General features: G+C 45.1%; 1 protein-coding gene across 1 annotated transcript in view; it reads left to right on the top strand.

Annotated features, from left to right (window-relative positions):
- The window catches only part of Thap4 (THAP domain containing 4), a 49,448-nt gene that overhangs the window by 696 nt on the left and 32,355 nt on the right, over window positions 1–16,397 (top strand). Inside the window, exon 2 of the mRNA NM_025920.3 lies at window positions 3,158–4,296. Coding sequence (NP_080196.3) covers window positions 3,158–4,296 — 1,139 coding nt within the window. The remainder of the gene's footprint in view (window positions 1–3,157; window positions 4,297–16,397) is intronic.

Genomic DNA, 16,397 nt, shown 5'->3' with positions numbered 1-16,397 from the left:
ATCCTGATCTTTGCTTTCGGGCAGTTCTCCACTCTTGCCTCGGCGGGGCAAGCCCGCCCGGAGGTGTGTGGCAGGAGTGCGGCCCGGCGCACGCAGCTCTACTTCCTGCATCCATAGCCCTCATCGCCTTCCTATGGGGTCCTGCGGCCCAGGCACTGGCACCGATCACCTCCCGCATCCTGCACTCTGGCAGAGGCCCGGGGGATGACCGTGGAAAGGGCTTTCCAGGGGGTTCTCGGTGGCCCTTGTGCGGGCCGCGCCTTCCAAAGGCTTTCGAGACTCCCTCAGTTGGTCCTCTCCTGTGATTTCCAACAGGAGTGAACAGCGAGCGAAGGGACTCTGCCTTGGAAGTCACTTCGCACATCCTGCCACCTCTTAGTACTTGGTGTTAAAATTTAAAGATGGGAATGGCACGTATCTGTTGAAAGTTCACAGGGTTACATTAAGTCTCCAGTCCTTAAGACCTGGTTCAAAACAAAACCTAGTAACGTTAAACAATCTTACAAGTCAACCAGAATGTTTCCGTAACAATTTCACATAGAACATGCCCCAGAAGTTTTGTTAACAGTTGAAAATGAGGCAGTGTTGCAAGGACTGATGTTGGCTTCCCCATGTTCTAACATGGTATATGGGTAGACAGTGCCCAAATTGGGGCGGGGAAACTCCAGAAATCTAGCTCACTAAACACTGATAAAGGTTATAAGATCACATTGCTTACAACGTCCAGATCCATCCTATTAAGGCCAGTCTTGGTCCACAGCAGGTTCCTCGAGACTGGAAAAGCTCAGGTGGAGCTCTGAGCACCTGAGAAAGCCTACCATGTGTAGTCAGTTTGGTCTCACAAATCTTGCCTTAAGTGACCATTAAATAGCTTCATTAGATGAGGGAAGAAATTACTAAGCATGTTATTGAACATCTAATTTTTTTTTCCCAGTTTTCCTCTTACGACGTAAAATACTACATAAAATTTACCATTTTTGTCTTTGGGGTGTTTTGGTGTGTGTGCACAGGCACGTGTCTGTGTGTGTGTTTTGAGACAATGTCTCATTGAATTGCCTTGTTGGCCTACATCGCATTGTTTTAGTCTGCTGGTCTTGTAGACGTCCTTCCTCTGCCTCCCAAGCTCGGGAAATACTGGCATGAGCCACCAAGAACAACTGGGTTTTTTGTTTGTTTGTTCTGGTCTTTTCAGAAATCTGCCTGCCTCTGCCTTCCAAGTGCTGGAATTAAAGGGGTGGGCCACCACCACCTGGCCTTGGATTGTTTGTTTGTTTTCTTTTGAGTCAGTGTCCCTTTCCATAGCCCTGATTGTTCTGGAACTCATTTGTAGACAGGCTGGACTTGAACTCTCCTGCCTTTGCCTCCCAACTGCTAGGATTAAAGGTTTACACTACCACCCTAACCTATGACTGACACATTCAGCATAACTTCCCAAAGGTTTACCCAGGCTCCTAAAGGAGGTTTTGCTGCCTACTAAGAGAAATACCTAGGCGAGACATACAAAGTACTCCTACCAGGGAGCCATGCTCCCTGCTCTTTTTTCTGTTCTGTTCTTTTCTTTTCTTTTTTGGTTTTTTTTTTTTTTTTTTTTTGGTTTTTCGAGACAGGGTTTCTCTGTATGGCCCTGGCTGTCCTGGAACTCACTTTGTAGACCAGGCTGGCCTCGAACTCAGAGATCCACCTGCCTTTGCCTCCCAAGTGCTGGGATTAAAGGCGTGCGCCACCACGCCCGGCTCTGTTCTTTTCTTTTGTTTGTCTTGCTTTGAGACAAAAATCTCAGAAGAGACTGGCCTTATGTGTATTGAACGATGACACTGAACTCTGCCAGACAGGCCTTGGACTCACTCTATAACTAGGCAGATGTTAGCCATGGGATCCTCCTACCTCAGAGGAACTGATGTCACGGTTGTGCACCATTAGGCCTGGCTAGAGCTTTTGGGTCTTTATGCTAAAGCTCTTTCCTATACTCTTAGCTACTTGAGCTCAGCTGTGGTTGGTTTTTAGCTGGGCCTCTCAGATATCTCCTGGTCTCTTGCTCCCAGCTCTCTTGCCTGGCTTCTCATTAGGGTTATAGCACCCAGAAACATACTTTTCAGGTACCAGATGATTTGGTCAGTGGTCCACTGGTGAAAGCTTCTTTTTTTTTTTTTTTTTTTTTTTTTGACAGGGTTTCTCTGGACAGCCCTGACTGTCCTGGAACTCACTCTGTAGACCAGGCTGGCCTTGAACTCAGAAATCTGCCTGCCTCTGCCTCCCGAGTGCTGGGATTAAAGGCGTGCGCCACCACTGCCAGAAGTGAAAGCTATTTCTTGTTGTCTGGATTCTACCTGCTGTCTCTGACCATCCTTTGTGCGCAGGGTCATTTGCCATACCTATGAGTAATATCTGTAACCCTAATGGACTTTCTATGCCTACCCTTGCTCTGAATAAGGATACAGAGAGACTTATATTCATTACTATAAGCTTTGGGCACTCTATCTGGCAGATTCTCAGTTATTCCAACCCAACAACAACTGACCTGGCCCACATCCCACCCCACATCCCTCCACGTGACCCGTTACCTGTCCATCCTAGTCTCATCCTGGCATCTGCTCCTTCATCCGTGTCAGGCAGGGACTTCACATTCCTGCCTGAGACTCTGTATTTCACCCCGGAAGTCCCGCCTTAACTCTCCAGCCCATCTATTGGCTGTTCAGCTCTTTATTTGACCAACCAGAAGGCTATGGAGACCCATGTTTACAAAATACTGAGGCAGGGCATGCTTCATGATAATGACAATACCAAAGTCTGACTGTAATCAGATCTCCGCCAGCACAGAAATTAGCATTTTAATAATACAAAGATAATCTTTACACAGTGCACACACACACACACACACACACACACACACAAAATCACTCCAACCTACATCTTCGTTCCTCTATTCCTCTATTCCCTATCTATAGACTCAGTGTCCTAAAATATATACATTAGGACTTTTTCCTTTCCATTTCAGTAAGGACCTGTAAGATGGTCCTGAAATCCTTATTAAGTTCTAAGCAGATAACGTCAGTACATGTTTGGCTGCTTTGCAGAAATACTTGATTTGCTTTTATTGATGATAGTTTTAGAAGAATGCATGTCAATATTTCTAAGTACTTTGTCATTTGTCTTGAAGGTTTCCCCTAAAGGACTCCAAACGACTGATCCAGTGGTTAAAAGCTGTTCAGAGGGATAATTGGACCCCGACTAAGTATTCATTCCTCTGTAGTGAGCATTTTACCAAAGACAGCTTCTCCAAAAGACTGGAGGACCAGCATCGCCTGCTGAAGCCCACGGCTGTACCCTCTATTTTCCACCTGTCAGAGAAGAAGAGGGGGGCTGGAGGACATGGCCATGCTAGGAGAAAGACCACAGCGGCCATGAGGGGCCACACAAGCGCAGAGACAGGGAAAGGAACCATAGGATCTTCACTGTCTTCAAGTGATAACTTGATGGCCAAGCCAGAGTCCCGAAAGTTGAAGCGAGCTTCTCCACAAGATGATGCAGCCCCCAAGGTCACCCCAGGTGCTGTCAGCCAGGAGCAGGGTCAGTCTCTGGAAAAAACTCCAGGAGATGACCCGGCTGCCCCATTGGCCAGAGGCCAGGAAGAGGCACAAGCGTCTGCTACAGAGGCTGACCACCAGAAGGCCTCTTCCTCCACCGACGCTGAGGGGGCAGACAAGAGCGGCATTTCTATGGACGACTTCACACCTCCGGGATCTGGAGCTTGCAAGTTCATTGGCTCACTTCATTCATATAGTTTCTCCTCCAAGCACACGCGAGAGAGGCCGTCTGTCCCTCGTGAGCCCATGGACCGAAAGAGGCTGAAGAGAGAGATGGAGCCAAGGTGCAGTGGGAATAGTGTGGCCCAGAGTCCCCCAAGTTCCTCACTTACAGCAACCCCTCAAAAGGCTTCCCAGAGCCCCTCCGCCCCTCCAACTGATGTAACCCCTAAGCCAGCAGCAGAAGCCGTGCAGAGTGAGCATAGTGATGCCAGTCCCATGTCCATCAACGAGGTCATTCTGTCGGCCTCGGGGGCCTGCAAGCTCATCGACTCCCTGCACTCCTACTGCTTCTCCGCTCGGCAGAACAAGAGCCAGGTATGCTGCCTGCGGGAGCAGGTTGAGAAGAAGAATGGAGAGCTAAAGAGCCTTCGGCAGAAGGTCAGCCGATCTGACAGCCAGGTGCGCAAGCTGCGGGAGAAGCTGGACGAGCTGAGGAGAGCGAGTCTCCCCTACCTCCCCTACCTAAGTGGCCTGCTGCCCCCCAGCCACGGTCAGTACTTAGCCAAGTGCTCCCATGCCTTCCTTACGCTGAATAGGAGAGGTTCTCCTGCTGTGTGTCAGGTCTCTCTGGGCTCCACATTTCCTGTGCTTGCTCTCAGTGGTCATTGTTCAGCAGCAGACCTAGTCACAGAGAAGGGCAGGAAGATTTAGCGTTGCAAGTAGCCAGGTGTGGTGACCATACCTTTAATCCCAGTGCCCAGAAGGCAGAGGCAAGTGCATCTGTGAGTCTAGGCCAGCCTGGTCCACAGCTCAAGGTCAGCCAAGGCTGGATGGTGAGGCTTATGTCTCTAAAAGCAAAAGAATGATTTTATATATTTCAACTATGCCTTAAGAGTAAGGACAGTGTGGATAGTGTTCAGTACATATGGGAAACTCTTCTGGCTGCATTCACTCTATCTGAATCCGCGTTTGTCAGTGCGGGTATGGCGGACAGACCTGGCTGCCAGAGCAAACATTTCAGTGTCTCCTGGACCTCAGTGGAGATAGTGAAGCCTGTGATTTTTTCCCTGCATCCTGAGAAGAACAGCCTTAGTCACAAGCTGACCTGGGTGTACTGCTTTTGTAATTCTTATCCCTGATGTTGCTGTGACTGCGAATACAGAACTTTGTGAACAGCCAGCAGTATTGATATTGTTTCTGTTTTCATTATTATTATGTTGCTACTTTCTCCTTGCTTTGGTTTTACTTCTGGCTTCTGCAGAGTTTCATAACATGAAGCCATTCTCCCTGTGGCCCTGTTCTGGACTTGCTGTATGCTACACGCATTGGTCACCAATGTTTTGTCAACTCAGCCGTTAGGGTTTCTTACCTCCTGGAGCTATTTGAATTGTGGTGATGGGCTCTGAAGGGAATAGGTTAGTAGAGGGGACAAATAACTTGGAGTTATTTTAGATTCTATTATTATGAGGTTAGTGCTAGGCTGTCTTTAAGCCTGCTTTTTGAAATGTTGAGATGTCATTGTGGCTGGCATGGTGGTTTGAACTTGGGTCATCAGACTTGTGGATAAGTGTCTCAACTTTTGACTTGGGTTCAGAAATGTGCTGTACCCTCACTGGTTACATTGTTCTTTTCCTGAGCTGAGACTGAAATCTCCCTGGTATGAGTCAGCAGATTGTTGCCTAACTTCTTGTACTCAGTCAGCTGATTGCTATAAAGGTGAGGCATACTCTTACTGCAATTCCGGAGGTACCTATTTCTTCCTATGTGTCTGTCAGGCTATTGGTTTTGGTTAGGTCTTTTTACACTTTTACAGGATCTGACCATGTAGCCCAGGCTAGCCTTGAACTTGTGGTTATTCTCCAGCCTCAACCTCTCAAGTACTAGTATCACACACTTGCATCACCACACTTGACTTTATATGTCAATTTTTGCTTTAGGCTTGAAAACTTTGTTCGAGGGGGCTGGAGAGATGGCTCAGCAGTTAAGAGCACTGACTGCTCTTCCAGAGGTCCTGAGTTCAAATCCCAGCAACCACATGGTGGTTCACAACCATCTGTAATGGGATCTGACACCCTCTTCTGGTGTGTCTGAAGATCTGAAGATGGCTAAAGTGTACTCATCATATATATAAAATAAATAAATAAAATCTTGGGGGGGGAAGAAAACCTTGTTCGATATGTCTATTTTCCTGATCACTAACATGGCAAACCTTTCTCGCATTTAAAGACCTCATTTTTTGAGCCTCATTTTTGAGGTCTCACTGTGTTGCCCAGGCTTCATTCCAGCTTTCTGTCCTGCCTCTGCCTGGGGTTCCCTCCCTGATCTAGCTCTGTGATTTTTTTTTTTTTTTTTGGTTTTTCGAGACAGGGTTCTCTGTATAGCCCTGGCTGTCCTGGCCTCGAACTCAGAAATCCGCCTGCCTCTGTCTCCCAAGTGCTGGGATCTGGAGTCTTAACTTAGTCCCTGCTCCAAGTTCAAGGCTTCCCTCCTCCCTCCTCCCTCCTCCCTCCTCCCTTCTCCCTCTCTCCCTTCTCTCTCCTGCCTACAGTGTAGCCAAGTCTGGCCTTGAACTACTATCCTCCCACCTCACCCTTCCCCACCCAAGTGCTGGAAAGATAGGCTTGGGCCACCAAACCTATCTGAATAATACTTTTCTGCCCTCTTAATCTCATATGTCTCTTAATTTTATAGATACATTTTAATTGAACTTAAAAGTTGTTTTATAAAGGACTTTAATCTATTTATCATTATCAATAAGTTGGGAATTTTATTTTTAGCCTTTCCCTTTTTGTTGTTAATCTGTCTGGTTTTATAGCTGGTCTTACACTGAAACTCTATCTGGCTTGGAGACCTCAAACTCAGCACTCCTCTGGCTGTGACCTTAGAGCCTTAGTGTTGCAAGTATGAGCCACCACACCCAATTTGTTACTTTGTTTTAGAAACAAACATTTAATTCTGGGTGTGGTGGTATACATGCCTTCTGGAAGCAAAAACAAGAAATTCAAGATTTCAAGGCCATTCAGGGCTACAGGAGACCCTGTTTCAGAAAGGAAAAAAACAAAATAAACTATATGTTTATATGCATTCATCTTTCTGTGAATGTAGATAGCTGATCAGCTAATGCCTCCCTAGGTCAGATAGTCCAGGGTCTTGGTTTGTATTGCTTGTCTTTTTACATCTTCAAGTAACCATTATATATTTAGTTTTAAAATTATATTCTGCTGGTTACTTTATTCACCACTGTGTAACTAACTAAGTTTGTCATTTTTGGAAATATCTAGTAGCCTATATGTTTTGTTGTTGGTTTTAATGTACCACTACCTGGCTAAGTTTATTTTATTCGTGGATCTGTGTCTGCTGGTGTCAGCAGGGAACAGAAAAGGGCATTGGATGGGGATTTGAACCATTATCCCGAAGAGCAGCAAGTGCTCCTAACCAACCAGCCATATCTCCAGCCCTTTCTGTTTGATTTTGAGAAGATTCTCTCTGCTTGCTCTGTAACTTGTTATATAGAGGTTTGCTAGCCTCCAACAGAGATCCACCTGCCCTGCCTCCTGAGTACTGGGGTTAAAGGCTTGTGCCACCATGCTCAGTATCTGGTAATTTTTTTATTTTTGTTTTTTAAAGTTCATGTTCTAGTGCAGCTTTGAGAACAGGCCAGTTTGTGATTGGCAGGTTTTGTTTTTTGTTTGGTTTTCCTTGAATTTAAAAGAACCTTTGCAGTCTGATTTGAAGGAATTATTCTGTATCTGTCTCTTATGCCAGTTAGACTTTAGTTAGCTTATACATGACTTGCCCCTTCTTACAGAGCAGTAAGAGTCCTTCTGGCCTTGGGTATGTAGATCGCCACCCCTTACATCTGGTAATTGTCACACTTGTCCTGTGTGTTCTTTGACCTAAAAGCTCAGATTTCAAATGTGGAATGTTGTTGTTTGTTCTGTCTTGGTGTGTTGGAAAAGGATATGTTGATTTATGCACCAGCATCACTCAGTTAGGTTGAGGATTGCCCTCTGCTGTGTAGGAACAGCGCCAAGAGCTACCAGGAGATAAAGAGGAAGGACTACAGTAGTCAGAGGTGCCGGGCTGGAACCCAAGAAGGAAAAGAGCGTCCAGGGCAGAAGACAGAGCCTAGAGCTAGGCCTGGAACTAGGTCCCTCTTCCCTACAGGAGACAAGACCTGGGACACAGGCTGCTGGGGGGGGGGGCGCATAAGATGTACTCAGGTACCACCATGGGGCTTTGAAAAGGACCCATCCTAAAACTGGGGTATGAGATCCGAGAGTGTGAGGGACTGGTTGAAGGACACAGCTGGCTCTTTCCAGAAGAGCTTAGGAGGGCAAGGGGCTCTGGGCTGTGTGAGGAAAAGTGACTGTGTCCTGTTGTCATCGGGTGGGGGGTGGAACCCAGTGGAGGGTAGTGTAGTAAAGGTGAGCGGTGATGCACGATCAGGGACAGTGATCTCTACAAAGCCAGTTAGCCTTGATGGGGGAGTCTGTGGACAGTAGCCTCAAGGGACATGGCCCTGGGGGAGAGTCCTGTTTTCCAGTGGTGAGAACCCTGCAAAGCCCTAGGGAAGTATGAGGTTGAAATCTCAACCTGGGAATGGGATGGCGGGCAGGGGTCAAGTAGTCTCTGCCTGTGTCCCTTCTCTGTCAGTGATGCAAGGCCCGGCTTGTGAGTCTGAAGGTTCTGAGCAGGAGCTCTTGAGAGGACTCCCACCTTGGACCCCTGGCCTGTCAGCATGCCGCTGTTGGTGTTGGTTTCTTGCTCTGGCTGGTCTCTACTCAGGTGGATTCCTTCACTGAAGAAGGATTGCCTTGGTCACTTTTTAGTTTTAAATGAAGACTGAAGATGGCTGTCCATATGTTTATTCATTACTTTTTATTAGCCAGTCCTTTTATTTGTGGCCAATTTACCCGAAGGGGCAGATTCTCCTGAGACAGGGTTCCTCTGGCCTCTCAGACCCTGACTTCAGGTTGGTTCCCAGAATGTGTGTGGTTTTCTGTGGCCTGTTAGGGTGATGTTTTCTGTCATTGTCTGCTTGTCCTTCCTGACTGCCACCACTCATCCTTTGACTTCTCTGGGGGGGGGGGGGGTTAGACTTGGTTTTTTATGTTGAGAGAGAGAGAGAGCGAGAGAGTGCACGCACCCATATGCCACAGCGCATGTGTGGAAATCAGAAGACAACTTTTAGGAGTCATTCTCTGTCTACCTAGTAATTAAGGCAGGTCTCTCTTGCACCTGTTGTACTTCGTACTCCAGGCTGATCTTAATCCCAGCTCTCCACAAGTAGAGACAGGTGAATCTCTGAGTTCCAGGCTAGCCAGGGCTTTATAATGAGATCCTGTCTCTAAAAACCAAACAAAAAGAAAGAAAAAAACAGGCAGTGGTGGCGCACACCTTTAATCCCAGCACTTGGGAGGCAGAGGCAGGCGGATTTCTGAGTTTGAGGCCAGCCTGATCTACAAAGTGAGTTCCAGGACAGCCAGGGCTACATAGAGAAACCCTGTCTCCAAAAACCAAAAGAAAAAGAAAGAAATGCTAAGATTACAGATGGGCATTACTAAATCCAGATTTCTATATGGGTCCCAGGGATTGTATAAGGCTTGTACAAATATTTTTTTTTGTACAAATACTTTACTCAATTAACCATCTTATTGGCCCCCTGAATTACCCATGCCACCCCTTAAAATCCAAGTTCTTGATGGAATATTTGTCTCTGAATCAAGCACTTTTCAATCATTTCCCTTAGTTTGATCATTTAATTCTTGTTTCAAATAAAAACGTGTGTTTTTGTTTTACTGTGTATAGGGGAGAAGTATATGTGTGGTCACATGGCCCAAATATGGAGGTAGAGGGATGACTCAGTTCTCTCACACTCTTAGTTCTCTCACTATACTCTATGTCTACCTAATTATTTACTCTCTGTCTACCTAATTATTGGGGTTTATTTATTTATTTACTTATTTTATGTATGTGAGTACACTCTCACTCTCTCAGTCCCACCAGAAGAAGGCATCAGATCCCATTATAGATGGTTGTGAGCCACCATGTGGTTGCTGGGAATTAAACTCAGGACCTCTGAAAGAGCAGTCTTAACCACTGAGCCATCTCTCCAGCCCTAGATCTCTCTTGTTCCTGCCGTATTGCATACTCCAGGCTAGCTGACTGAAGAGAGCTTCCAAGTGATTCTCTTGTCTCCTTTAAGGGAACAGAGAATGCAGGTCCTGGAGATTGAACAGGTCTTCAGGTTTGTCATCAAGTGCCCTCACCAGCCTTTGGTTTTGTTTGTGACACAGAGTAAGGCTGTATACCCTAGGACCAATGCCATCAACACCTCCTGCCTCCTAAGTGCCATACTACAGGCCTGCTTTGCACTCAGATTTTTTTTTTAAGATTTATTTATTTATTTATTTATTTATTGTATGTTTTAAGTACACTGTAGATGTCTTCAGACACTCCAGAAGAGGATGCCAGATCTCATTATGGATGGTTGTGAGCCACCATGTGGTTGCTGGGATTTGAACTCAGGACCTTCAGAAGAGCAGTCAGTGCTCTTAACCACTGAGCCATCTCTCCAGCCCTCAGATTTTTTTTTTAGGTTAATTTTATTACTTAATGGAATGACGGGTTTGCCTGCATGAATGCATGTGCACCACATGTACAAGTGAGGCCAGAAGAGGGCATTGGATCCCTAGGAACTGGGGTTATAGTTATGAGCTGCCATATGGGTGCTGGGAATTGAACCATGGTCCTCTGCAAGAGCTTCAAGTGTTCTTAACCACTGAGCCAACTGTCCAGCCCAGATTTTCTTTCTTTTTTTTTTTTTTTTTTTTTTTTTTTTTGGTTTTTCAAGACAGGGTTTCTCTGTGTAGCCCTGGCTGTCTTGGAACTCACTCTGTAGACCAGGCTGGTCTCGAACTCAGAAATCCGCCTGCCTCTGCCTCCCAAGTGCTGGGATTAAAGGCGTGAGCCACCACTGCCTGGCCAGATTTTCTTTTAATATGTTATTTATTGCCCATAGAGTGTGAAACAGAATCTCATTGTCTACTTGTCCATCTCCCCTCTCTTAGGAAATAGGATGACCACTTTACAGTCAGCTTCCTTCACTTAGCTCTGTGTGTGTGTGTGTGTGTGTGTGTGTGTGTTTATGTGGGTTCTGGCCACCAAATTCTGGTTCTCATGCTTTCAATGCAAGCATTTTACTGACTGATAAAGCTCCAGCTCCTTAAAGATTTATGTATTTATTTTATGTATGAGTGCTCTATCTGTGTGTACACCTGCAGGCCAGAAGAGGGCACCAGATCCTGTTATAGATGGTTGTGAACCACCACATAGTTGCTGGGAATTGAACTCAAAACCTCTGGAAGAGCAGCCAATGCTCTTACCCATTGAGCCATCTCTCCAGCCCCCTCCCAGGCCCATTTTATTAAGTTGTTCTTTCCCCTTTTGTTGAGTTTTCTAAGTTCCTCAGTTAAGTCTTTCATGAATGTATGTGTTTTACAAAGATAGACCTTCTCCCAGTCTGATCTGCCTGTTCCCTTAACAGAAGGCTTTGACAGAGCAAGGGCTTGTTGTTTCTTGTTGGTTGGTTGAGATGCTCGTGATTAAACCAGTGGCTTTGCCTATGCCACACACTTGCAATGTTCCCAGGCATGGATGGTTTCAATTTTATTTTTAAATGTATTGTGTGTGTATGTATATATATCGTGCAGGTATGTCTGTGCATGCCTAATGACTACCAGGGCCAAAGAGGTTATTGGATCACCTGGAGTTACAAAGAGATGTGAGCCACTATGAATAGCTTGCTAGGAAGATGGGGTATCCTTCAGTTTGTCTCAGAAGTATGTATGAGATGGTGACTGGAAATGCTACCTTTTGGCCTGGCGAGGTTCGTTGTCTCCAGTCCCACTCCTTTGGTGGGGGTTTGCTAAGGACTGTCTCCTTTCTTGAAGGTCAGGGTCCTGGCACGAACTGCCTGTTAAGTGCTGAGTTTGTAAATGGTCAGTCAAAGGAAGGCTGCTGTTGGAACGTAGTGGTAGGCTATGCTGGTGCTGGAGGGTGCTGGGACATTTAGGCCAGTCTATTAAAAGAACAGGGTCTAGTATTGCTACTTTGGTTTTTATGCAGTTTATTTTGTTTTTTTTAGGTTTGTTTTATTTTCTATCCCGTTCCCCACCCCCACCCCAGACCCCGGAAGGGAGTTCTCTCTCCTTATCTGAGCTGAGTGGGCTGCCAGGGCCCTGCTCATTCTTTCTTATCAGTTCCGTCCTATGTGGGTCATGCTTTGGGGATTACTTCTAAAAGCTCTTAGCTAAATCAAGGTTACCTCAATTTTCTGTGTTGTTTCAGGGAGTTTTATAACTTTGTATTTTCACATTTGGGTCTGTGGTCCATTTTGAGATAATTTTATAGTAAGTCTTGGAGGCTGACTGTTTTGCCTTAAGTGTAGTGGTCATGACTATAGATCCTTTCCCCTTCCACGTAGCCTTTGAATCATTGTCATTGTCTCCAGAGTATCTGATGAGACTTTGACATGCCCAGTGTAACAACATTGCTTCTTCATAAAACCTTTCCATTTACTCGGACTCTATGTTGTCATTTACCTCGTTTGGTACTTTCCCTCAACACTTACACACATTTTTTATGAAAGTAAAGATGGCTGAGCAAGTAAAGGGACTTGTTGCCACGGTTGATGACCTGAGTTTAGCCCCTAGGGACCACGAGGTGGAAAGGAGAAAGCAGACTTACAAACATGCACTTTAGCACACAAATGCACGCGCACAGACACACACACACACCACGTGTACACTAAATAAATAAATGTTAAAAATCATACATACATGTTTCATCTATATGTATTTCATTAGATTTATATCTATATAGTCCCCTTTGATGCAAATATGAATTTTATAGGTTTAATTATAAAAATTCCAGTTGCTTATTGATAGCATACAGGAAAGTGAATTTTTTTTTTTGGTTTTTTGAGACAGGGTTTCTCTGTATAGCCCTGGCTGTCCTGGAACTCACTTTGTAGACCAGGCTGGCCTCGAACTCAGAAATCTGCCTGCCTCTGCCTCCCAAGTGCTGGGATTAAAGGCGTGCACCACCACACCCGGCTTAAGTGAATAATTTTTATCTGTTAGCACTGTATCCTAAATTCTTGCTATGATTGCACATTAGTTCCACAAGTTTTTTGTAGATTCCCTGAGTTTCCTGCAGTTTTATTTTATATCTTTGATAGACAAGGACACTCTTTTTGCTTCCCAGTCTGTGTCTTTATTCTTCCTTCCTACTCTGTGTTTTTATGACCTTTTCTTCTGTTGTCCTAGCTGGGACTCCCAGGGTGATGTTAAAAAGCAGCATCTTTATATTGGTCCTGAGCATGGAGGAAAGCTTTTGGCTTCTCCCTTCCCATGTGTGTCATTGTGATATAATAAGTATGCGGTGCAGAGCTCCTGAAACCTTTGCTATGTGTGTTAGGGATGAGAACAGCAGCTTCAGTTAATGAGCCTGTTGAGTCATAGCTGAGTTTGTGCTAATGTGGTCTCTCCATGACAAGTAAGGCTGGTCACCTCAGAAGCCAACCCTGCCATTGGAGGGGTGGAACTGAAGCCTGCACTGAGGCTCTGGCCTCAACAACAACAACCAATGATTGGTCATCAGAGCCTGTGCAGGCAAATATACGCAGGTACTGAGAAGCTGGCCTGCTAGGAGAGAGGGCCTCTGCACCCACCCCTGGCCTTGTGACATTTAAGTTTGTTGTGTTTTGTGGCTCAGAAGGTGATCTTTTTTGGTTACTATTCCATGTGAACTTGAGAACAACATACAGTTTGTTGTTGGATAGAGCAGTCTTAGATGTTGATTATGGACCTGTGTAAATGATTAAAGTTTTAAATAGTTGGATCTGCCCTTTTCTGGCAGGGGTCTCAACTGTCTTTTTCTCTAGGTGTTTATCTGCTTCTCCAACAATCCTGTCACGTTCGTCTTGTACATTTCAATGTTCTGATATTAAGGACGCTCACCTTAAAGACTGGTTCCTTCACTTTTGAGTTGAAACTTTATTATATAATACCCTGGTAGGGTTTGCTTGTTTTCAAGACAGGGTTTTTCCTGTGTAGTCCTGGTTGTCCTAGAACTCAGAGACCAAGTTGGCCTCTAACTCAGAGGTGACCTGCCTCCATCCCCTGAGTGACTAAAGGCTCCCACCACCACCACCCTCCTTTAGCTTTTCTTTTTTAAGTGTTAACATGACACATCTTATTTTCTTTGTGTTTCCTGTGCAGTTCAGACTAACCTTGAACTTGATATTCTGCCTGATCCTCTGAAGTATGAACAAGACCTTGTCTTTTTTTTTGTTTTTGTTTTTGTTTTTGAGACAGGGTTTCTCTGTGTAGCCCTGGCTGTCCTGGAACTCACTTTGTAGACCAGGCTGGCCTCGAACTCAGAAATCCACCTGCCTCTGCCTCCCAAGTGCTGGGATTAAAGGCGTGCACCACCACCGCCTGGCTGACCTTGTCTTAAGAAAGAGAGAGAGAGAGAGAAAGACAGACAGACAGACAGACCCTGGGTTAGATCCTAATCATGGCAGAAAGAGAGAAGAGACTCCACATACCCACATACTTCTGATGTTCTTTCTTTTTATTTGGGCTTGAGTTTCTGACCCAAAGGTCCATTTGGAATAAATTCCCTCAGTCTTTACTTTCTTCCTTGCCTCTGAAGAGTGTTTTAACTGGCTTCGGAATTACAAATGCTTTTTTTTTTTAATATTTTATTTATTTATTACATGTAAGTACACTGTAGCTGTTTTCAGACACTCCAGAAGAGGGCATCAGATTTCATTACCAATGGTTGTGAGCCACCATGTGGTTGCTGGGATTTGAACTCAGGACCTTTGGAAGAGTAGTTGGCACTCTTAACCACTGAGCCATCTCACCAGCCCCACAAATGCTCTTTTTATTGTTGTTATTGTAGCTGGTCAATGAGGGTGCACACCTTTAATCCCAGCACTCATGAGGTAGAGGCAGGTGGATTTCTGTGAGACTGAGGCCAGCCTGGTGTGCGCCACCACTGCCTGGCTTTATTTTGTTTTTAATATATGGGGCTGTTAGGTGTTATTAGAAATAATGAGCCCAAGGAATGGACATAAAAATTTTTACCAGACCAGAGTTGATTACGAATTTTAATGGAGAATGTAAACTATGGACAGAAACAAAGTTGGTGAATTGTCAGAGAGAGAATGGCTCCCTAAAGGGTAAACGGTGAGTTCTAGAGCAGTTAAGAGACGACCTGTCTCCTGGGCTGTATGTAGGTCATGTTTGAATAGCTGTGAGAAGGACAGCTCCCTACCTTGCTGGGTAGGAAGTTTTATAACACCACTTGTCTTTCCTGAGACAAATTCAGGTGCTAATTGTTTGTATAAGATATTACAAGACTTTTCTTTTAAAAAGTGTATTATTATTGCACTTCTTTTTAAATGTATGTGTGTGCGAATACCTGTACCACAGCACACATGTGGCAGTCGGTCTAAGGACAACTTGAAGGAATCCATTCTTTTGTGGGTCCCAGGGATTGAACCCAGGTCATCAGGCTTGGCAGCAAGCGCCTTTACTCACTGAGCCATCTCACTGATCCCACAGAATGTATTCTGTTTATCAGAAATGTGTTTCTGCGCATGCAAGCTTTTATGTCTCTCTCCCACACGTGTCTCGTCTGTTGACTTTTCCTTTATAAAGTCCCAAAGAATTTAGGCTTTTCTTTTGAAGCAGTAAATGCCTAGACATAGGCCACATCTGATCACTTGTTTTTTACAAATGAGATCTTGCTTGAATATAGTAGTAAAATATACTGTTACTGGCTAAATATTTAGAATATCTAATTTAAATTACCTGGAGGTGTTGTTTTTATAGTGTGAAATTAACAATTTTATTCTCACTAACGTAACTAATCCTTTATATATGGTTGTCTCGTGTGTATGAGTGCTTTGCCTGCATGTATGTTCATCACCCTCAGAGGTCAGAAGAGGGGTTGGATAGCCTAGAACTGGGGTTAATGGTTGTGAAACACCATGTGGGTGCTGGAAGCCAAACCTGTCCTACACAAAGCAGCAAGTGCTCTTAACTGTTGAGTCAACTCTCCAGCCCTAGAGTCCTGTCTGCATCTTGCAAATTAAAGGAGTAAGGACTGAGCATCTATGTATTCTGTGTATTCACAGAACAGCTTGAATTCAGTCCTGTCAGTGGGGATTTTGTCTGATAAACACATCGAATCCGTGTATCTGAAGGAGGATAACAAATACACCAAATGATAGACTCAGGCGAAGCAAATACCTGAAAATAGTGTGAGCACTAACAGTCATCAGAACCGGGCTAGAGGTGGGGCTCAGTGAAGGCTTTGCCCAGAGTTCATAAAGCACTGAATAAATGAGTCAGGTCCTGGTGCCAGGAGGATCAGAAGTTCAAGGTCTTCTATGCATTGTGTTCAAGGTCAGCCTGGGCTACAAGAGACCCTATTTCCAAGGGAAGGGAGTAGCAGAGGAGCAGGGAGGAGAGACTCAAAGAACATAATAGGACTGCATTTTGACAAGAGTGTACCCTTAGCAGGGCAGTGGTGGGGCACACCTTTGATCCCAGCACTCGGGAGGCAGAGGCA

This window comes from Mus musculus, chromosome 1 (assembly GCF_000001635.26).
Source record: "Mus musculus strain C57BL/6J chromosome 1, GRCm38.p6 C57BL/6J".
Classification (NCBI taxonomy): Eukaryota; Metazoa; Chordata; class Mammalia; order Rodentia; family Muridae; genus Mus; species Mus musculus.
Note: the sequence above shows the minus strand (reverse complement) of the source record. Positions and strands in the feature narration are given on the sequence as shown.